The sequence below is a fragment of the Schistocerca gregaria genome, unplaced genomic scaffold, assembly GCF_023897955.1.
Source record: "Schistocerca gregaria isolate iqSchGreg1 unplaced genomic scaffold, iqSchGreg1.2 ptg001559l, whole genome shotgun sequence".
Classification (NCBI taxonomy): domain Eukaryota; kingdom Metazoa; phylum Arthropoda; class Insecta; order Orthoptera; family Acrididae; genus Schistocerca; species Schistocerca gregaria.
In genome coordinates this window covers 22,535-45,843 of record NW_026062842.1, presented here as the reverse complement: position 1 = coordinate 45,843, position 23,309 = coordinate 22,535, and the positions used below count along the sequence as shown (strand labels likewise).

The window sequence follows — 23,309 nt, the reverse complement described above, 5'->3', positions numbered from 1 at the left end:
CACGTGCACGTACACGTACGGCTACAGCCACTACCCGTACACAGCCGCTCTTCACGCAACACCAGCCAAATGGCGCGCCCGCGGCTCGTCGCGGTCGCAACGCCACGCCGGCACACTTTCGGCACCACCGTCTTCGCGCGCACCGCAAACAAAAACGCAGCCGACACACACAGAAAAAAAAAAAAAACAACACAGAGCGCGAGAGACGGGCGGCGGCGCACCTTTCGCCAGCCGGCAGGCAATCGACTCGCCCAGTACGACAAACGTGCACGCCACCCCACCCACCAACCAACCAGTCGTCGTCGTCGTCGTCCCGAAATCAAACAAACTCTCAAAAGGCACAGCCCCTGCTGCCAACGGACGCAGGCGCCACGCAGCTCCCTTCCCGCCACACTCGATTCGCAGCGCAACTCACCCGGCACACCGTCAAACGACGGGCTGGGCTCGCCGCATCGCCGCAACCTACACACCTTCCCCGCCACGACGCACAGCCCCACCAGACGCCCGTGCCGCAACGACACTACCGCACTACTCCTCTCGCCCTTGCCATACACGACACAACACGCCAAAAAATGAAAATCCAAATACAAACAAAAACACCGCCCCCACGACCCAAACACATGCACGGCGCGCCAACACACGCGAGGCAAGGCACGCAGCAAACGGCGTCCCCTCCGCGTCGCGCCATCAACCTACACACACAAGGCAACACCAACAACAAACAGCCAGCCAGCCAGCCAGCCAGCCAGCCCCACTCTCACGCCGCAAAAACAGAAAACACACCGAAACCGCCAAACGCCGCACATTCGCGCTTCGCACTCACCACACACCTCTCGGCATCCGTTTCGCACACAACGACGCGACGCACAATACATCATCACGGGCTACGCACGCACACCGCGACCCACTTTTTTACGACGCCCTCGCCAGAGCACACGTGCCCACGCCCACACACAGTCGACACAACGACGCAGCGCGCAGCAGACGCGGCCGCAACACATACCTCCCCGACGACGCGCCAACACCGCCAGCCACTGCTCACTCGCCCAAGCAACCCGTGCACACAACTGCCACACGCGTCCACCACGCCGCCGCCAACCACCCGCCCGCCAGGGGGCGCTCACGTCCGCGACAACAGCGCGGCACCGCCGGACCGGGCCGAACCGAGCCGAGCCGCCGCCTCCTCTCCACTCGGCACGCCACGTCCTGCTTGCAAAACACATGGCTCGTCCCTCTGTACACACAACGCGCCTGCCTGCGGTCGCCGCCGGCATCTATCTACCTGCGCATCGGAGCCAGGCCGGCAAGCCCACACTTAAATAATGCACTTCACCAGCCAAACAAACCCACTCTTCCTTTCTTTGCACAGCGCATGCAACAGCAGCCCCAGGAGCCGGGCCCGCCGCCAGCGTCTCCTCCTCCTCTGGGCACAGCCAGCCAGCCGTTCCCACCGCCCCGCCCCTGCTCTGCAGAACAAGAAAAAACGAAAAAGTACCAACACACGCACCCAAAGCGTAAGCCAGACAAGACCAGCCTCTCCAAGGCCACACACACGCAAAAAAACAAAAAAAAACAAAAACACTACAACAAAATAAAATAAAATGAAAAAGAAAAAGCAAGCTGTCGCCTCGCCCCCGCCCGTCCCCCCACCCCACCACATTCGCCCCCTCCGCTTGTTTTCCTTTCTACAATTTCCCTCTTTTCCACCCAATATCCCGCCGCGGTTTACGGGCACCGGCCGATTTTGCGCCCGCCCACATGTGTGCCTACTCCCCACCACCATTCCCTCCGCAGCCCGCAGCCCGCAGCCCGCAGCCCGCAGCCCGCTTTTCCCCCCTCCCTGCCCACACCACACCACACCACACCACACCACACCACACCACACCACACCACACCACACCGACGGTGCTGACGTCGACACGCACCCAAGACAGGGGCCACGACCGTCTTTTTTCCTGGGCCCATCCCCGCACCGCACCTCCTTCCAATCATCAACGCTGTGGCGCCTGTGTCCGCGCGAGACGCGTGCGCGCCGCCTCTCTCAACATCCGTCCGCCGGCCGGCCCGTTTTTCGGCCCCCAGGCCATCCGTCAACCACCACTGCCCCTGCCCGCCCCGCACCACACCACACACCGCTGCTTGCCCCGGCCGTTGCCACCAAAGGCGCCAACCGCAGCCCGCGCGCGCCAGAAAGAGATGGCAAAACTACAGGGACCCAGCCGACCGACGAAAATCAGAGCAATTGGCCGGGAGGATCAAAAAGAGAGCTCCGAAAACCACCGTAGCGAGGCGTGGGAGGAAACGTTACGAGAAGCAGGAAGGGACCAGGAAAAATTCTGGAAATTTCTTAAAACTCGTAAACTAGACACGAAACATCTACATCTACATGGGGAAGGAACGACCCCACAGACCGAGCTGAAGCACTGGCGGATTCACTAGAAAGGCAATTCCAAGCACCAGAAGCGGTAGATGACGAAACTGATGACCACCAGGAAATGGTACTCAGAAGGGTAAAACCGCATCCTAAGTGCCCCGATCAGAACATCTTTCACAATCCAATAAACGCAGAAACCCCGTATCTTATCACATCACAAACATACACACATCCTAAGAAGGCATCAGGCCCAGATTCCATCAAACCGCAACTACTACATCACCTACCTCCAGCAACTATCAATTATCTATCTAACATCAATATATAATGCTTGCTTCAGACTAAACTACTTGGAAACAGGCCCGAGTCATCACATTACCAAAGCCAAACAAGGACTTATTATTTCCGCAAAACTATAGGCCAACTTCCTTGGAAAGGTTCTCGGAAAGCTCATTCAAACTGAACTGAAGAAATTCAATTCTTAAAGGATAACAACATAATCATCCCACAACAATTCCGATTCCGCGAAGAACACAGCACCACCCACCAGGTGACCAGACTAGTCGAGCACATATGTCAGGCCAGAAACATTAGACACAGTACTGGAGCAGTCCTGCTTGACATTGGAAAAGCATTCGGATAACGCCTTATCTACAAGCTCCACCAGTACAACTGCCCCATCCACATTATTGCTTCTTTTCTCCGCAACAGAGCATTCTATGTCCATGTACCAGGAGCGGCAAGTAACACTAGATCCATAGAGGCTGGAGTCCCGCAAGGCTCAGTGCTGGGGCCCATTCTCTACTCAATATACACAAACAAACAGCTGGGAGGACACTTGTCACTATTTGCAGACGACACTGCAGTCTACCGCAGCAGTTCTAACCTGCAATATAGAGTCACAAAAATAGAGCAACACCTACAATCCATCCAGAAATGGGCTAACCAAAAAAACAATAAACGCGGAGAAAACCCAAGCAATACAATACGATTCACATTCAAAAAGAATACCTCCTAACCTGCATATACGCCTCAGAAATAACAATCTTCCATGGTCAGGCACAATAAAGTATCTAGGCATCAAGCTGGACAAGAGGTTGACATTTAGAGACCATGTTACACACGTTTGTAACAAGGCTGCAGCAGCAATATTCAGACTGTACCCAATCATCAAAGGAAACAGAATAAATATGCGCGCCAAAAAGAAAATCTTCAAAACCGTCATAGGAACCAGCCATCACTTACGGCTCTGAAAAATCTCGTCAATGGCCGCAGACACCAAACATAACAAGAGTAAAAAAGGGTGCAGAACAAATACTTCAGAATTACTGCTGATGCCGGCCGGTACCAGACAAACCGAGACATATACACAAACCATAACATACTCAATCAAAATCCCGGAAATCATCCAAAGAAAAATCCATAAAGTTTTTTTTTTTTTTTTTTTTTGTTTTTTTTCCACCAAACCACGGATTCGAACCACCCACTCATCAGAAATCTGGGACCAAAATCCACCCGACCCAAGAACGACATTTCCCATCACGACAAAACACCACAAACTACAACATACCATGATAAACAAAAATAAAATACAAACACCATAACACTCACTCAAACAAACAAACATCTACACACACCCAAGAGACCCTATCATCCCATCATTTTGTTACCCAACATAATCAGACAGAAGGCAGGGATCAAGGACAGATCCGGTCCTTCGAGTACAGGGGGTAAAAAATACCCATCAGACCAGCTCTCTCTCTCTCTCTCCTCCTCGCTTCTCCGTGCCGACGCTGCCCCGCACACGCGTTCGCGTTCGCGTTCGCGCTCGCGTTCGGCCGACACCACACGACAGGTCTTTGGGGCCCCGCCACTGCGCACACGCACGCCTCCTCCTCTTCCTTAGTTCTTTTTCGCTTTTCTTTTCTCCCCCGCCCCCCGCTCTCACCGCCACATCATCCCGCAACCCTTGGGGCATGTTTCCCAACATCAACGCGCCCCAATTCCACTCTCTGCCCGTGCCGCACTCTCCACTTTGCTTCTCCCCGTCCCCTACACACACGACTACCGAAACCCCGGTTGACACACCTTCTCGTAGGACAGGGGTGCGTGCGTGCGTGCGTGCGTTGTCTTGACGGTGACAGCAACAGCAACGGATCCGTCCATCCCATTCCCCCCCACTCGGTAAAGAACCATGTTCAACCCACACTACACAACAAGGGGGGCACACACGAACGCGAAAGAAAGGGCAGGGCAGGGGCAACTATCTCGTACACATTCTTCCTCAGAACCCACATATCGCATCAACGAACGGCAGGCCAATTGCGGACTCAGCCGTGTCAGGCAAATCCAACCCAACCAACACCTCCCACGGAAACCCTGACACTGATCCAGCAGTACGTCCACATACATCGCCACACCAAATACGGGTGACGAGAGTGAGCAACAAATGGAACAATACACAACAAGGGCTGACCTAATAAAAACTGCACGTCACGTCATACCTTCCAGACAGACGCAGTTCCGACGGGACGGCGGAACCGTATACGTACCTTTCAGCCACAACAACCGACCGACTGGACACGCCCGCGTCTCCAGCCAGCCAACCACCAGGGCCACACAGCCCGCAAGTTTCAGCGTCAACACTTCTTAACGTACGTTGCAAACTTTTCAAAACATTGCCACACACACACACACACACACACACACACACACCACGAAAAGCGTCAACCTCTCTCACACTGGATACACTCAACACTTTTTGTCGGCGGAGCTTGAGGGCCAACGGTTGACACACCCCCACCGGCCACACAGGTTTCCCTTTGAAAATTGCAGTGACGGAGGAGACGCGGCATTACGAGAGGGTTGTTTCCGAGAGCGCGAGCTGGACGGAGCTGCGGCGCCGCCGCCGCCGCCGCCGCCGCCGCCGAGGGGTAATGAACGCACGCGATGCCGCATGACAGCCCATCACCCAAAGTTTCACCCACAACTGCACAGGTCGCACCCCCTTTTCGCGCCATACTAGTGTCGATCGTCAATTACAGCTGACGGTGTTCGCATTTGCCACTTGACGAGAGGGGGGGGGGGGGGGGGAAAAGAAAACAAACATCTGACACGCCATGTGTTTCTCTCTCTCTCTGTTACATCTAGGTCATTCGGCAGCCACTGTAAAAAAAAAAAAAAAAAAAAAAAAAAAAAAAAAATATTTTTACGACATGGTTGGGTAAGTGATTTAAAGACAACAATTGTGGGTCACACACCATAGACCATTTCGATAGTGTTCTTGTTCTTCTCTTTTTCCTTTTTTTATCGCTCAATTGAAATCAAACCTGGGGATGATGCAATGCTGCGATATGGCACAACCGTCGTCCATTGTACACAACTCGGGAACAAAAAGAAACCAATTCAGGGAACGTTCGTTCCTTCACAACGTTTCTTTCAACGCACTTGGTCTTTACCATCCTGTATATTCAACACACATTTCCTTTCATCAAACTAGGGCATTTCCATAACAGTATTTGCAATACTGCTTCTTCGACGTCATTTCACCATCTTAACTAGAGACAAACAAACAAGAAAATAGCAAAACAGCCTTGAGAACCCCGTCCACCAAATTTCAGTTAGCACGGCATCCAAGATTCTTTTCCGGGGAGTGCAGTGCAGCTGACGCTGCTCAGACCATATACCGTCGCCAGTCTCACTCAACTCTTGCGCATTCCATTCTACGCTACGTGACTATGCAAAAATGAATGAATCAAACCCGCCCAGAGAGCGTCTTGTGCGAGGGGACACACGATATAGAGAACAACAAAACACACAGGGGACACCACCACAGTTGGAGAGAACGTTTCCACCACGGCAGCCGCGCCGTTACGCGCTTTTTTTTTTTCCTCCCCCCCACTGCACACCTCCGACACCACGGGAACGTTCACCGTCCCGTTGCCCTACACTGGCGTTTCTTTTCAACCCCCCACCCTATTCCTCGCTCCCCGGACATTCGACCGATCACAAAGTGCAACCTCTCGTTACCGTCGGGTGCCCCTCTTCATCCCCGGGGCGCCAACAACAAAACAAAAACACCACCGACGCCGTCGTCTCGCGTCACCTCACTCAACTGAGCGGAAAATACACGTACATCCAGAATGACGACACCGCCTCCAGACGTCAGACGTCAGGTCGAAAGAGGGCACCGTACGTCGTGGCGCGTGGTCTCCTAACTCACCTCGCGCGTACAAATACAATGCAATGCGTGTCTCCTCACGTTCACACACACCTCCACGCTCCACTTTTACGTCGCCCAACCAACCAACTACTAACTTAACCCACCCGCTCGGCGTAGAAGCAGCTGTAGGCGGCAACGTGTTTCTCACCCTCGCCACCAACGGTGTGACATCCGACAATCGCGGTTTGCTTTCCGTTCCACACCTCCGGCCATACCATACAAAGGGGACAAAAAAAAAAAAAAAAAATATATATATCAAACAAGCCAACTCCAGCGATCCGCCCCCCTAACACCAACACGTCTCGAAACACCCACGCCCACGACCCGGCTGTGGCCTAAAGTGCGTATCCCAACGTCACACCAAAACCAAAGGCGCCGGCGCCGCACCACACCACACCACAAGCTACAGCTACAGCTGTGCCGCCCGTCCACCCGCTCACAACAACAACAACAACAACAACAACAATTCCGCCCTTCCCGCAAAGGCATTTTGGTGGCCCTGAAAAGGGCCGTTTTTTCTTTTCTTCGCCGCGCCGCGGACGAGCCTCCTATTTCCAAGAGCCACCTCCTTACTTGGAGCTCGTGTACTTGGTCACCGCCTTCGTGCCCTCGCTCACCGCGTGCTTGGCCAGCTCGCCAGGCAGCAAGAGCCGCACAGCGGTCTGGATCTCGCGGGACGTGATGGTCGAGCGCTTGTTGTAGTGCGCCAGGCGAGAAGCCTCGGCCGCAATGCGCTCGAAAATGTCGTTCACGAAGCTGTTCATGATGCTCATCGCCTTCGAAGAGATGCCCGTGTCAGGGTGCACCTGCTTCAGCACCTTGTAGATGTAGATGGCATAGCTCTCCTTCCTCTTGCGCTTCTTCTTCTTGTCGCCCTTCGAAATGTTCTTCTGCGCCTTGCCAGCCTTCTTGGCGGCTTTCCCGCTAGTCTTGGGCGGCATCACGAACAAACAGGCAGGCAGGCAGGCAGGCAGGCAGGCACGCGCAGTCAGTCAGTCAGTCAGGCGCTCCGCTCCAGTCAGCGTCTCCCCACACAGTGGCACCCGCCGCACGCCGCCGCCGCACCTTTACCAGCTCGCCCTGCTGCGGCCGCCGACCAATGGGGCGCGCGCGCAACCGGCCGCCGCACCCGAGCCCATAAAGGACCCCCACCCCGCCGGCGCCGGCACGCACTCCGCTGCTCGACTCGCTGCGGCTCGCACCGTTTGGGGCGTTGTGCTTTTTCTTTCTCGCTTCTTTCCAAACTAGCCCATCGCCATGTCCGGACGCGGAAAGGGAGGCAAAGTCAAGGGCAAGTCAAAGTCCCGCTCAAGCAGGGCTGGGCTCCAGTTCCCGGTCGGCAGAATCCACCGCCTCCTGCGCAAGGGAAACTACGCCGAGCGCGTCGGCGCCGGGGCGCCCGTCTACCTCGCCGCCGTCATGGAGTACCTCGCGGCTGAGGTGCTCGAGCTGGCCGGAAACGCGGCCCGCGACAACAAGAAGACGCGCATCATCCCGCGCCACCTGCAGCTCGCCATACGCAACGACGAGGAGCTCAACAAGCTCTTGTCGGGCGTCACCATCGCACAGGGAGGTGTCCTGCCCAACATCCAGGCCGTCCTGCTGCCAAAGAAGACCGAGAAGAAGGCCTAAAAGAGAGACAGCGCAATCGGCAACCGCCGCGTGCTCCCTTGGCACGCAGCGCGCCATTTGCCGCCTCGGCTCAAAAAACAAAACACAATCGGCCCTTTTCAGGGCCACCACACAAACCTACGTCCAAAGCAGAATTCCAGTCGTTCGTCGCACCACTTTTCTCTCTCTCTCTCTCTCTCTCTCTCTCTCTCTCTCTCTCTGTGTACGGTTTTTTTTTCCTTCTTACACACACAGGCGCCGCCATCTTGTACACACGTACTTGGCCACCTCCTCCACTCAACTCCACGCACGCACAGTCTCGCGACCATTAACCAGCACACGTGGCGCACAACAACACACCTCAAAAATAACCCCTCGGCGCTCAGCCGCGCCGCAACACACAGCCCATCCACCGACAAGAAGCATACAAGCAAAGAGGGAGGGGAAGGAAGGAAGGAAGGAGCTCACACAACGCAAGGGCACGCTTCCTTCCCTCCCAACCGCACCGCACACCACGTCAAAAAAAACTCCAAACAAAACTAAAAGGCCAAGTAGACTAAAAAGGAAAAGAAAAACCAGCAACACAGACTCTTTCGCACTTTTCAACTTCCGAACACTGTGGTGGCCCTGAAAAGGGCCGTTTTTCAATCTATCTCTCTTTCCTTCCTTCGGTCTCACACCGCCTAACCGCCGAAACCGTACAGGGTGCGCCCCTGCCTCTTCAGGGCGTACACCACGTCCATGGCCGTCACAGTCTTGCGCTTGGCGTGCTCAGTGTACGTCACCGCGTCGCGGATCACGTTCTCCAGGAACACCTTCAGCACTCCGCGCGTCTCCTCGTAGATCAGACCAGAGATGCGCTTCACGCCGCCCCTGCGCGCCAGGCGGCGGATCGCGGGCTTCGTGATGCCCTGGATGTTGTCGCGCAACACCTTGCGGTGCCGCTTGGCGCCACCCTTGCCGAGCCCCTTTCCTCCCTTGCCGCGGCCTGTCATTCTTCTTCTTCAAGCGTCTCAACCACAATAATATAAAAAACAGAAAGCAAGGCAAGCTCCTCACCCGGCGCTAGCGAGTCGGCTACGGTTGTGGCGCCCAGCGCGCGCGCCGCCCCCCTATATAGACTCTGGGGCCCCGCGGCCCGCCCTCCCCTCCCCCCACCACCGCGCACCGAGGGCATATAAGCGCAGCACCCGGGGCGCGCGGGCCCGTTGTCAAGGCAGCACCGGACGCCGTCGCGCACGCATATCCTCCACGCCGCATCCGCATCCGCATCCGCATCCGCAGTAGCCATGGCCCGGACAAAGCAAACGGCCCGCAAGTCCACCGGCGGAAAGGCGCCGCGCAAACAGCTCGCCACCAAGGCGGCGAGGAAGAGCGCGCCCGCCACCGGCGGCGTCAAGAAGCCCCACCGCTACAGGCCGGGCACCGTCGCCCTGCGAGAAATCAGGCGCTACCAGAAGAGCACAGAGCTGCTCATCCGCAAGCTGCCATTCCAGCGCCTAGTGCGCGAGATCGCCCAGGACTTCAAGACCGACCTGCGCTTCCAGAGCTCCGCAGTCATGGCCCTGCAGGAGGCCAGCGAGGCCTACCTCGTCGGCCTCTTCGAAGACACCAACCTGTGCGCAATCCACGCCAAGCGAGTCACCATCATGCCCAAGGACATCCAGCTCGCGCGCCGCATCCGCGGCGAGCGCGCCTAAACCCGCACACCGCCAAACAAACAAAACGGCCCTTTTCAGGGCCACTAACGTCTCTCCGTCGCGAGCAAAACTTTGTCGGTCGCAACGACTAGTTCCCCACTCACTCTCCAGTCCAGTCGTCCCACCCCCGGCCCGGCCCGGCGCCGCCGTTTCCAAAAGAAAAAAAAAAGCACCGCACCGGCCGAGCCAAGTCGCAAGCGTCAATAGCGCCACCCACACAGGCCACGGCACAAAACGTGACGCCCGGAAAGCAAAGCCAAAAAAGACTATTCCAAAACCACCACCAAGACAAACAAACAAACGCGGCGCAAAATAAATAGGTAGAAATAATAAAAGTAAAATACACTTTATGTAACACCAACCGCGGCGCCGCCGCCCACGCCCGCCAACGACCCCACAATCCAACCACCATCCACACATGAAACAAACAAACGCCAGCAAGCAAGACAGACAGACAACAAGGCAACCGACCGACCACGACACGACACGACAATCAACACCTTCCCGACGTGCTTTGATGGCCCTGAGAAGGGCCGTTTTTGTTTTTGTCCGGGACCGCGCGACAGCCTCTGGTTGCGCGCCGGCCACCAGGCGACGGTGTCAACCGCCAACCCTTCCCTGCCCTTTTTACTTCTTCTTCTTGGGCGAAGCCTTCGCCTTAGACGGCGTCGCCGTCGCCTTCTTCGGGCGCGGCGCCTTCGGCTTCTTCGTCGGAACCTTGGCGGCCTTCTTCGCCTTCGACGGCGACTTGGCCTTGGCCGGCTTGGCCGCAGCCGCCTTCTTCGCACCCGCGGGAGCGGCCGACGCCGCAGACGCCTTCTTGGCGGCGCCCGCCTTCCGACCGGTCGCCGCCTTCACGCCGCCAGCCTTCTTTGCGCCGGCCGCACGGGCCCCCTTCTTCTCCTTGCTGGCCGGAGCGGCGCGCTTCTTCTTCGCACCACCGCCGCCACCACGAGCCTTGCCGCCCTCGGCCGCCCCGCCGCCGGCGCCGGCAAGCTTGAAAGAGCCCGACGCGCCCTTCCCCTTCGTCTGCACCAGCTCGCCAGCCACGACGGCCGACTTGAGGTACTTCTTGATAAAGGGCGCCAGCTTCTCCGCGTCCAGCTTGTAGTGCGCGGCAATGTACTTCTTGATCGCCTGCAGCGACGACCCGCCGCGCTCCTTCAGACTCTTGATGGCGGCCGTCACCATCTCAGAGGTGCGCGGGTGCGCAGGCTTGGCGCGCGGCTTCTTCGCAGACGACGCAGACTTGGCCTTCTTCGTAGTGCCGGTGGCGGCGGGTGCCGCGGCAGTCTCGTTCGTAGCCGCCTGGTCTGCCATCTTTTGCCTGTTCTCTTTTCTTTTTTCCCCTTGCTTTCGCTTCCTTCTCTCCTTCGACGACGCACAACAGCGAGGGGCGCGCAGCAGAGAATAGCCGCGCACGCCTCTCGCATCACGATGTAGTGTCTTCCAAGGTCGACACTACTGTAGTGTGGCTGAAGTTCTGGTAGAATCTCTCTACCCTTCCTTCATCATGTGGAACAACGATGTTGTCCTTTTGGTTTCTTCTTAGTGCAAAGCTTACGGGTTTCTATGTTGCCCTGCTTCGTGGGCGTTGTACTTTATGAAGATTGCTGCGGTTTTTTTTTTTTTTTTTTTTTTTCGCAGCAGGTGTTTCTATGTGCTACTTGTCAGGTAGCGATGTGTTCGCTAATCTTGCATGGCGGCATTGTCTGCTGGCCGTCTCAGGAGGTCTGGCCAGCGAAGAGTACGTCGCCAGTGTGGACGTTGTCCAAGATTCCTTACAAGCGGGTTATTTGATGTACCCGCTTTGATGTAAAATTTTGTGGCCGCTTCTTCGAACCGCCTGCGTAGCGGTACGATGTCAGCTACCACGTGTGTGTCCTCCGTGGGGAAGTCCCGTGGGAGGTGTAGAGCTAACCTGATCGCTCTGTTCTGCAGTTTTTGCAGCCGCTCCAGGTTTGTTTGCGCCGTGTTGCCCCACACTACCGCCGCGTATTCGAGGAGAGGTCGAATTACGGACTTATATAGTGTGAGGCCGACGTGTGTAGGCAGTGTCGTAGTGGGGTTTAGCATTGGGTAGAGGAGTCGTAGTCTACCTAGTGCTTTGCCCCTGATGCTCTCCACGTGTGGCCTCCAGGTGAGGTGACGGTCCAATGTGACGCCCAGGTATTTTGCGGTTCCGCTCCAAGGGACCGGGACGCCTCGGACCGAGACTGTAGGCGCGTCGTCCCTGAAGTGCCTCGTCGCAATAATTATAGCCTGCGACTTTTCCCCATTGTAGGCTAGGCGCCATTTTTTCGCCCAGTCAGTGAGGGCGTCGGTGGCCGTCTGGAGTTTCCGCTGCAACGCCTCGACGCATCTGCTGCGGCTGTAAACGGCTGTGTCGTCCGCATACAGCGCCAGGTTGACGTGATCTGTGCGCGGTGGATCGGCCGTGTACAGCGAGTATAGCGTCGGCCCAACGACCGAGCCTTGAGGTACACCCGCGAGTATTCGACGCTCCGTGGAGATTCCACTGTCCGCCCTGACGTGGAACGTTCTGCCCTCGAGGTAGCTCTGTAAGAGCTTCACGTGCGACGCCGGGACGCCCAGGTCAAATAGCTTGAACAGGAGGCCCCGATGCCACACGGAGTCGAAGGCACGCGACACGTCGAGCAGGAGAGCGCCGAAATACTCGCGTCGGTCGATGGCACCGAACGCCTCCTCTGTTAGGCGCAGCAGCTGGTGCGTCGTGGCGTGTTGACTCCTGAAGCCAAACTGTTCATTTGGCAGGAGTTGTTCTGCCTCGATGAGCGCCCGCAGGCGGACCAGATACAGGCGTTCGAATATTTTCGATAATGCCGGAAGCAGGCTGATTGGCCTGTAGTTTTTCGCCCTTCTGATGTCCTTCCCAGGTTTGGGGAGGGCTACTATTTCGGCATGCTTCCAGCATGATGGGAAATGTTTGCTGAGCAGCACCTGGTTGAAGACTGACGCGAGGACGTCTGCTGCCATGTCCGGTAGCTGCTTCAGCATAACGTTCGTTACGTCGTCTGGTCCACCTGCTTTTTTACAGTTTAGGTGGAGAAGTTGCAGTTTGACTTCTTCCGGTGAGATCGGCGTGATGGCGTCTTCTACCTCGTCGTAGTCAGCATCAAGGAAGACGGTGAGGCGTTCATCTACTAACTGGATGTGGGCGGCGTCTATCGGGTCGTTAACTGGCGTGAAATTCGCGGCGAACGCGTCCGCTAGGGCTTCAGCCTTCGCATTCGGCTCGCTCACGAATTCGGCTCCCACTTGCAGCGGCGGAATCTTTTGCATGCGGCGCAGGTGACCTTTTACGGCTCTCCAGGCCGAGCCGTCTTCAATGTTTAGTTGTGCCATCTTGCGCGCCCACTCCTGATTTCGATGTGCGTCTACATCAGCCTTGATATGACGGCACAGTCTGTTTAGTTCTCGCTTGGTGGCTGGATTCCTTGTCCTCTGCCACTCCCGCTGTAGGCGGTTCTTCTCCACGATATCCTCACGGATTTGTCGTGGCAGAGGATGAGGCCGGCAGTCAATGTTGGCGTCGTCTCTGACAGGCGTGGCCGCAGCCACGGCGTCAACGATCGACTGTCGGATGTGCTGTAGTGCTGTGTCTGCTCCGTGTTCCGCCGCGTCCGGTGTGGCCTCAAGGGAATCGGTGACGGAGTTTCGGAACTCGTCCCAGCTGATACTGCGTATGTCGAGACCTCTACGCTGTCTTGGGAGAGCGTCGGCGTCGAGGTCAAATATGACCGGTACGTGGTCTGAGGACATCTTTGGCCGCGTACCGGCCGTGACGTGCAGGCGGGCGCCCTTGATGATCATTATATCCAGGATATCCGGGTGGCCCCGGTTTCGTGGATATATTGTCGGCTCGTGGGGACCGATGACGACAGCTTCGTGGCGTTCTACGACACGGAGCAGGCGCCGCCCGCTTGTGTTGGTCGTCCTGCTGTTCCAGACCGCGTGCTTTGCGTTGAAGTCTCCCCCCAGTATGATTTTTCCGGGGAGAGCCAGCAACTTGTTGTAATCTCCCGGTAGGAGCGCTCTTCTGGGCGGTCTGTAGACAGCGACGAACGTTATGGTGCCGTGTGCCGTTTCCACTGATACGGCAGTTGCTTCTGTCGTCGCCATTTCTGGTTTTTGGACGCGGTGGTGCCGTAGTGTCCTCCGAACATATACAGCAGTGCCGCCTCCATGTGTTGGCCTGTCGTCCCTGTAGCATTCGTAATTTGCTACGCCTACTCGGACGCCAGGCTTAAGCCACGTTTCGGTGACGAGACATATGTCGATATTCTCGTCACGAATAAGTTGCCTGAATTCGCCTGCTTGCTTAAGGAGCCCCTCGGCGTTGAAGACGCAGGCTTTTATACCCCTTAGAGCTTCAGGCATGATGGCTGCATGGTTGGATGGCGGATGCAACTTTCTGCACCACGGCCAGGAGCTCAGACATCTGCTGCATCATCGTCTCCATGCAGCTGAGCATTCGTTCTACGCGGTCGTGATTGTCCGCGTTTCCGCCGACAACATGGCGCGCGTCCGTCGCGTTGCTCTCCACTTGTCCGCCATCTTGTCGGGCTCCGACAGTATGGCGGGGCGCTGTGGGGCGCCGCCATCTTGGCTCCGGGAAGTCCTTGGGGCTCCCCAGGTTAGGAGCGGCTGCCGCTGGTTGGTGCGCTGCGCGTGCCGGTGGAGCCGGGACGGCTCGCGCTGATTGGTCCGCTGCACGCTGGGTCGCTGCGGGTTGGTAAGCCAGGCGCTGCGGGGGTGCAGCGGTCGGGGCTACCTGCCTGCGCGGCAGCGCTGTGGGCGGGGCTACGGAGCCCTGTCCTGCAGATGGGCCAGCTGCCGGCTGGGCTGCGGTAGGTGGAGTCCGTCCGCCATTGCTCACCGATGCGTGCGGAGCGGGGACTCCATTTTGTGGCGCCGTGTTGTCTGGAATTTGGCGCGCTTTTGCGGTCGTTGCCCTGCCTCGGCGGCCTCCTCTCCTGTTGTTCCGCTTCTTCCGGGGCTGGGTAGAGCGTTGGCGGGAACTCTGCCTTTGTGTTCCCTTGTCTTCGTTTCCGCGCGAGCCGCGCACGCGCCTGGCCCAGCCAGTGTCGCGGGCGGGCGCGGACGGCCGAGAGAGCGGCCGCCACTCGGCGCGCCGCCGCGCCGCCGCGCCGCGCCTCCCGCGCTTGCTACCGCCCAACGTCCGACAGCCTGCGCGGAGCAGCCCCCAACCTGCGCCGCAACCACCCGCGCCATTCAAACCACCGAGGATGGGGCTACACACACCGACACCACGGTCGCCAACCAGTCGCCGCGGCGGCGCCGCAAACCACGGCCAAACTGCAGCCACCGCGCGCCACAGCCTGGGTCGGCCCGCCGAGAATCGCCGCCCCCGCCCAAATGCCGCCCCCACAGCCCCAGCCGACGACCCGCCACAATGGCCAAACCTTCGTCAAAACTCCCACACCGTCGCCGCGGCAGCCCGGCCACCGCGGCCGGCGCCACAGCCACACGAGCCGAGTCGTGCGGCGATGACGGCCGTGCACAAACGCACCTCCGCCGCCCCATCGCCTTCCGCCGTTTTCCCGATCGGCCCGCAGCCGTCGGGCCACGGCCGCGGGCCGTCCTCCTCCTCTCGCCTCGCCCGCCAACACCCACAGCCCTTCCAACACATTTTTTTTTTCTTTTTTCTTTTTTTTTTTCTACTTTTTTACGATCGCCGCCTGCGCAACATGGCACCGGCCGACGGAGCGCCAACCCCCCCGCCACAGGCGAAAACAAGACAACGATAAACAAACAAACAAAATAAATTACCAGCCAGCCCCAACTACAGACACACCGAATCTGCCCTCACAGCCGACCTTACACGCCTCAACGTCAAAACAAAGGTGGTTTCTTTCTTTCAACGGTTACCTTACCTTAGGTTACGTCAGGTTAGGCTAAGAAGGCGTCAGGGTTAGGTTAAGCGTTGACGTGACGTCACGTCTTAACGTAGGCGTTAAGCTAAGGTTGCGGTCACGTACGTTAGGTTAAGGCGACTTGGGGGTTGGCCTAAGGGCTTACGTTAGGTTACGTTAGTTTAGGTGGCTGCGTTAACGGCTTAAAGAAGTTTAGGAGGTTAAGGCGTCGAGGCGGCCGCACCCCCTTAGCTGCTGCGGCTCGGCCACGCCACGCCACGCCACGCCACGCTTTGGGGTTTCATAAGGTCGCGCGGCGGGTCGTCGGCACGCCGCAAAGGACAAAACTGCAAGACGACGTCGAAAAACAAACAACAGGTAAAAAATAAATAAGTAAAAATAAACGACGCCGACAGGCGGGGATCAGCAGAACGAGCAGATTCCGGAGAGCGAACGAGACACACACGCACGCACGCACACACACACACACACACACAAACCCCCCCGAGCCGAGAGAGCACAGCACCACCACGTGTCGGCCTCCGCTCACCCGACTCGGCTGGGCTGGGCTGGGCTGGGCTGGGCTGGGCTGGGCTGGGCTGGGCTGGCGGCCGGGCCGGATGCACGTGCACGTACACGTACGGCTACAGCCACTACCCGTACACAGCCGCTCTTCACGCAACACCAGCCAAATGGCGCGCCCGCGGCTCGTCGCGGTCGCAACGCCACGCCGGCACACTTTCGGCACCACCGTCTTCGCGCGCACCGCAAACAAAAACGCAGCCGACACACACAGAAAAAAAAAAAAAACAACACAGAGCGCGAGAGACGGGCGGCGGCGCACCTTTCGCCAGCCGGCAGGCAATCGACTCGCCCAGTACGACAAACGTGCACGCCACCCCACCCACCAACCAACCAGTCGTCGTCGTCGTCGTCCCGAAATCAAACAAACTCTCAAAAGGCACAGCCCCTGCTGCCAACGGACGCAGGCGCCACGCAGCTCCCTTCCCGCCACACTCGATTCGCAGCGCAACTCACCCGGCACACCGTCAAACGACGGGCTGGGCTCGCCGCATCGCCGCAACCTACACACCTTCCCCGCCACGACGCACAGCCCCACCAGACGCCCGTGCCGCAACGACACTACCGCACTACTCCTCTCGCCCTTGCCATACACGACACAACACGCCAAAAAATGAAAATCCAAATACAAACAAAAACACCGCCCCCACGACCCAAACACATGCACGGCGCGCCAACACACGCGAGGCAAGGCACGCAGCAAACGGCGTCCCCTCCGCGTCGCGCCATCAACCTACACACACAAGGCAACACCAACAACAAACAGCCAGCCAGCCAGCCAGCCAGCCAGCCCCACTCTCACGCCGCAAAAACAGAAAACACACCGAAACCGCCAAACGCCGCACATTCGCGCTTCGCACTCACCACACACCTCTCGGCATCCGTTTCGCACACAACGACGCGACGCACAATACATCATCACGGGCTACGCACGCACACCGCGACCCACTTTTTTACGACGCCCTCGCCAGAGCACACGTGCCCACGCCCACACACAGTCGACACAACGACGCAGCGCGCAGCAGACGCGGCCGCAACACATACCTCCCCGACGACGCGCCAACACCGCCAGCCACTGCTCACTCGCCCAAGCAACCCGTGCACACAACTGCCACACGCGTCCACCACGCCGCCGCCAACCACCCGCCCGCCAGGGGGCGCTCACGTCCGCGACAACAGCGCGGCACCGCCGGACCGGGCCGAACCGAGCCGAGCCGCCGCCTCCTCTCCACTCGGCACGCCACGTCCTGCTTGCAAAACACATGGCTCGTCCCTCTGTACACACAACGCGCCTGCCTGCGGTCGCCGCCGGCATCTATCTACCTGCGCATCGGAGCCAGGCCGGCAAGCCCACACTTAAATAATGCACTTCACCAGCCAAACAAACCCACTCTTCCTTTCTTTGCACAGCGCATGCAACAGCAGCCCCAGGAGCCGGGCCCGCCGCCAGCGTCTCCTCCTCCTCTGGGCACAGCCAGCCAGCCGTTCCCACCGCCCCGCCCCTGCTCTGCAGAACAAGAAAAAACGAAAAAGTACCAACACACGCACCCAAAGCGTAAGCCAGACAAGACCAGCCTCTCCAAGGCCACACACACGCAAAAAAACAAAAAAAAACAAAAACACTACAACAAAATAAAATAAAATGAAAAAGAAAAAGCAAGCTGTCGCCTCGCCCCCGCCCGTCCCCCCACCCCACCACATTCGCCCCCTCCGCTTGTTTTCCTTTCTACAATTTCCCTCTTTTCCACCCAATATCCCGCCGCGGTTTACGGGCACCGGCCGATTTTGCGCCCGCCCACATGTGTGCCTACTCCCCACCACCATTCCCTCCGCAGCCCGCAGCCCGCAGCCCGCAGCCCGCAGCCCGCTTTTCCCCCCTCCCTGCCCACACCACACCACACCACACCACACCACACCACACCACACCACACCACACCGACGGTGCTGACGTCGACACGCACCCAAGACAGGGGCCACGACCGTCTTTTTTCCTGGGCCCATCCCCGCACCGCACCTCCTTCCAATCATCAACGCTGTGGCGCCTGTGTCCGCGCGAGACGCGTGCGCGCCGCCTCTCTCAACATCCGTCCGCCGGCCGGCCCGTTTTTCGGCCCCCAGGCCATCCGTCAACCACCACTGCCCCTGCCCGCCCCGCACCACACCACACACCGCTGCTTGCCCCGGCCGTTGCCACCAAAGGCGCCAACCGCAGCCCGCGCGCGCCAGAAAGAGATGGCAAAACTACAGGGACCCAGCCGACCGACGAAAATCAGAGCAATTGGCCGGGAGGATCAAAAAGAGAGCTCCGAAAACCACCGTAGCGAGGCGTGGGAGGAAACGTTACGAGAAGCAGGAAGGGACCAGGAAAAATTCTGGAAATTTCTTAAAACTCGTAAACTAGACACGAAACATCTACATCTACATGGGGAAGGAACGACCCCACAGACCGAGCTGAAGCACTGGCGGATTCACTAGAAAGGCAATTCCAAGCACCAGAAGCGGTAGATGACGAAACTGATGACCACCAGGAAATGGTACTCAGAAGGGTAAAACCGCATCCTAAGTGCCCCGATCAGAACATCTTTCACAATCCAATAAACGCAGAAACCCCGTATCTTATCACATCACAAACATACACACATCCTAAGAAGGCATCAGGCCCAGATTCCATCAAACCGCAACTACTACATCACCTACCTCCAGCAACTATCAATTATCTATCTAACATCAATATATAATGCTTGCTTCAGACTAAACTACTTGGAAACAGGCCCGAGTCATCACATTACCAAAGCCAAACAAGGACTTATTATTTCCGCAAAACTATAGGCCAACTTCCTTGGAAAGGTTCTCGGAAAGCTCATTCAAACTGAACTGAAGAAATTCAATTCTTAAAGGATAACAACATAATCATCCCACAACAATTCCGATTCCGCGAAGAACACAGCACCACCCACCAGGTGACCAGACTAGTCGAGCACATATGTCAGGCCAGAAACATTAGACACAGTACTGGAGCAGTCCTGCTTGACATTGGAAAAGCATTCGGATAACGCCTTATCTACAAGCTCCACCAGTACAACTGCCCCATCCACATTATTGCTTCTTTTCTCCGCAACAGAGCATTCTATGTCCATGTACCAGGAGCGGCAAGTAACACTAGATCCATAGAGGCTGGAGTCCCGCAAGGCTCAGTGCTGGGGCCCATTCTCTACTCAATATACACAAACAAACAGCTGGGAGGACACTTGTCACTATTTGCAGACGACACTGCAGTCTACCGCAGCAGTTCTAACCTGCAATATAGAGTCACAAAAATAGAGCAACACCTACAATCCATCCAGAAATGGGCTAACCAAAAAAACAATAAACGCGGAGAAAACCCAAGCAATACAATACGATTCACATTCAAAAAGAATACCTCCTAACCTGCATATACGCCTCAGAAATAACAATCTTCCATGGTCAGGCACAATAAAGTATCTAGGCATCAAGCTGGACAAGAGGTTGACATTTAGAGACCATGTTACACACGTTTGTAACAAGGCTGCAGCAGCAATATTCAGACTGTACCCAATCATCAAAGGAAACAGAATAAATATGCGCGCCAAAAAGAAAATCTTCAAAACCGTCATAGGAACCAGCCATCACTTACGGCTCTGAAAAATCTCGTCAATGGCCGCAGACACCAAACATAACAAGAGTAAAAAAGGGTGCAGAACAAATACTTCAGAATTACTGCTGATGCCGGCCGGTACCAGACAAACCGAGACATATACACAAACCATAACATACTCAATCAAAATCCCGGAAATCATCCAAAGAAAAATCCATAAAGTTTTTTTTTTTTTTTTTTTTTGTTTTTTTTCCACCAAACCACGGATTCGAACCACCCACTCATCAGAAATCTGGGACCAAAATCCACCCGACCCAAGAACGACATTTCCCATCACGACAAAACACCACAAACTACAACATACCATGATAAACAAAAATAAAATACAAACACCATAACACTCACTCAAACAAACAAACATCTACACACACCCAAGAGACCCTATCATCCCATCATTTTGTTACCCAACATAATCAGACAGAAGGCAGGGATCAAGGACAGATCCGGTCCTTCGAGTACAGGGGGTAAAAAATACCCATCAGACCAGCTCTCTCTCTCTCTCTCCTCCTCGCTTCTCCGTGCCGACGCTGCCCCGCACACGCGTTCGCGTTCGCGTTCGCGCTCGCGTTCGGCCGACACCACACGACAGGTCTTTGGGGCCCCGCCACTGCGCACACGCACGCCTCCTCCTCTTCCTTAGTTCTTTTTCGCTTTTCTTTTCTCCCCCGCCCCCCGCTCTCACCGCCACATCATCCCGCAACCCTTGGGGCATGTTTCCCAACATCAACGCGCCCCAATTCCACTCTCTGCCCGTGCCGCACTCTCCACTTTGCTTCTCCCCGTCCCCTACACACACGACTACCGAAACCCCGGTTGACACACCTTCTCGTAGGACAGGGGTGCGTGCGTGCGTGCGTGCGTTGTCTTGACGGTGACAGCAACAGCAACGGATCCGTCCATCCCATTCCCCCCCACTCGGTAAAGAACCATGTTCAACCCACACTACACAACAAGGGGGGCACACACGAACGCGAAAGAAAGGGCAGGGCAGGGGCAACTATCTCGTACACATTCTTCCTCAGAACCCACATATCGCATCAACGAACGGCAGGCCAATTGCGGACTCAGCCGTGTCAGGCAAATCCAACCCAACCAACACCTCCCACGGAAACCCTGACACTGATCCAGCAGTACGTCCACATACATCGCCACACCAAATACGGGTGACGAGTGAGCAACAAATGGAACAATACACAACAAGGGCTGACCTAATAAAAACTGCACGTCACGTCATACCTTCCAGACAGACGCAGTTCCGACGGGACGGCGGAACCGTATACGTACCTTTCAGCCACAACAACCGACCGACTGGACACGCCCGCGTCTCCAGCCAGCCAACCACCAGGGCCACACAGCCCGCAAGTTTCAGCGTCAACACTTCTTAACGTACGTTGCAAACTTTTCAAAACATTGCCACACACACACACACACACACACACACACACACCACGAAAAGCGTCAACCTCTCTCACACTGGATACACTCAACACTTTTTGTCGGCGGAGCTTGAGGGCCAACGGTTGACACACCCCCACCGGCCACACAGGTTTCCCTTTGAAAATTGCAGTGACGGAGGAGACGCGGCATTACGAGAGGGTTGTTTCCGAGAGCGCGAGCTGGACGGAGCTGCGGCGCCGCCGCCGCCGCCGCCGCCGCCGCCGAGGGGTAATGAACGCACGCGATGCCGCATGACAGCCCATCACCCAAAGTTTCACCCACAACTGCACAGGTCGCACCCCCTTTTCGCGCCATACTAGTGTCGATCGTCAATTACAGCTGACGGTGTTCGCATTTGCCACTTGACGAGAGGGGGGGGGGGGGGGGGAAAAGAAAACAAACATCTGACACGCCATGTGTTTCTCTCTCTCTCTGTTACATCTAGGTCATTCGGCAGCCACTGTAAAAAAAAAAAAAAAAAAAAAAAAAAAAAAAAAATATTTTTACGACATGGTTGGGTAAGTGATTTAAAGACAACAATTGTGGGTCACACACCATAGACCATTTCGATAGTGTTCTTGTTCTTCTCTTTTTCCTTTTTTTATCGCTCAATTGAAATCAAACCTGGGGATGATGCAATGCTGCGATATGGCACAACCGTCGTCCATTGTACACAACTCGGGAACAAAAAGAAACCAATTCAGGGAACGTTCGTTCCTTCACAACGTTTCTTTCAACGCACTTGGTCTTTACCATCCTGTATATTCAACACACATTTCCTTTCATCAAACTAGGGCATTTCCATAACAGTATTTGCAATACTGCTTCTTCGACGTCATTTCACCATCTTAACTAGAGACAAACAAACAAGAAAATAGCAAAACAGCCTTGAGAACCCCGTCCACCAAATTTCAGTTAGCACGGCATCCAAGATTCTTTTCCGGGGAGTGCAGTGCAGCTGACGCTGCTCAGACCATATACCGTCGCCAGTCTCACTCAACTCTTGCGCATTCCATTCTACGCTACGTGACTATGCAAAAATGAATGAATCAAACCCGCCCAGAGAGCGTCTTGTGCGAGGGGACACACGATATAGAGAACAACAAAACACACAGGGGACACCACCACAGTTGGAGAGAACGTTTCCACCACGGCAGCCGCGCCGTTACGCGCTTTTTTTTTTTCCTCCCCCCCACTGCACACCTCCGACACCACGGGAACGTTCACCGTCCCGTTGCCCTACACTGGCGTTTCTTTTCAACCCCCCACCCTATTCCTCGCTCCCCGGACATTCGACCGATCACAAAGTGCAACCTCTCGTTACCGTCGGGTGCCCCTCTTCATCCCCGGGGCGCCAACAACAAAACAAAAACACCACCGACGCCGTCGTCTCGCGTCACCTCACTCAACTGAGCGGAAAATACACGTACATCCAGAATGACGACACCGCCTCCAGACGTCAGACGTCAGGTCGAAAGAGGGCACCGTACGTCGTGGCGCGTGGTCTCCTAACTCACCTCGCGCGTACAAATACAATGCAATGCGTGTCTCCTCACGTTCACACACACCTCCACGCTCCACTTTTACGTCGCCCAACCAACCAACTACTAACTTAACCCACCCGCTCGGCGTAGAAGCAGCTGTAGGCGGCAACGTGTTTCTCACCCTCGCCACCAACGGTGTGACATCCGACAATCGCGGTTTGCTTTCCGTTCCACACCTCCGGCCATACCATACAAAGGGGACAAAAAAAAAAAAAAAAATATATATATCAAACAAGCCAACTCCAGCGATCCGCCCCCCTAACACC

At 56.4% G+C, this 23,309-nt stretch overlaps 1 protein-coding gene across 1 annotated transcript; it reads right to left on the bottom strand.

Moving 5' to 3' along the window:
• Positions 1–14,300: 14,300 nt before the first annotated feature.
• LOC126333046 (uncharacterized) lies at positions 14,301–14,851 on the bottom strand (the record flags this gene model as incomplete). Its single annotated transcript, XM_049996705.1, has 1 exon — positions 14,301–14,851. A coding segment is annotated over one exon (551 nt), but the record flags the coding sequence as incomplete, so codon positions are not given.
• Between the last annotated feature and the right edge of the window lie 8,458 nt (positions 14,852–23,309).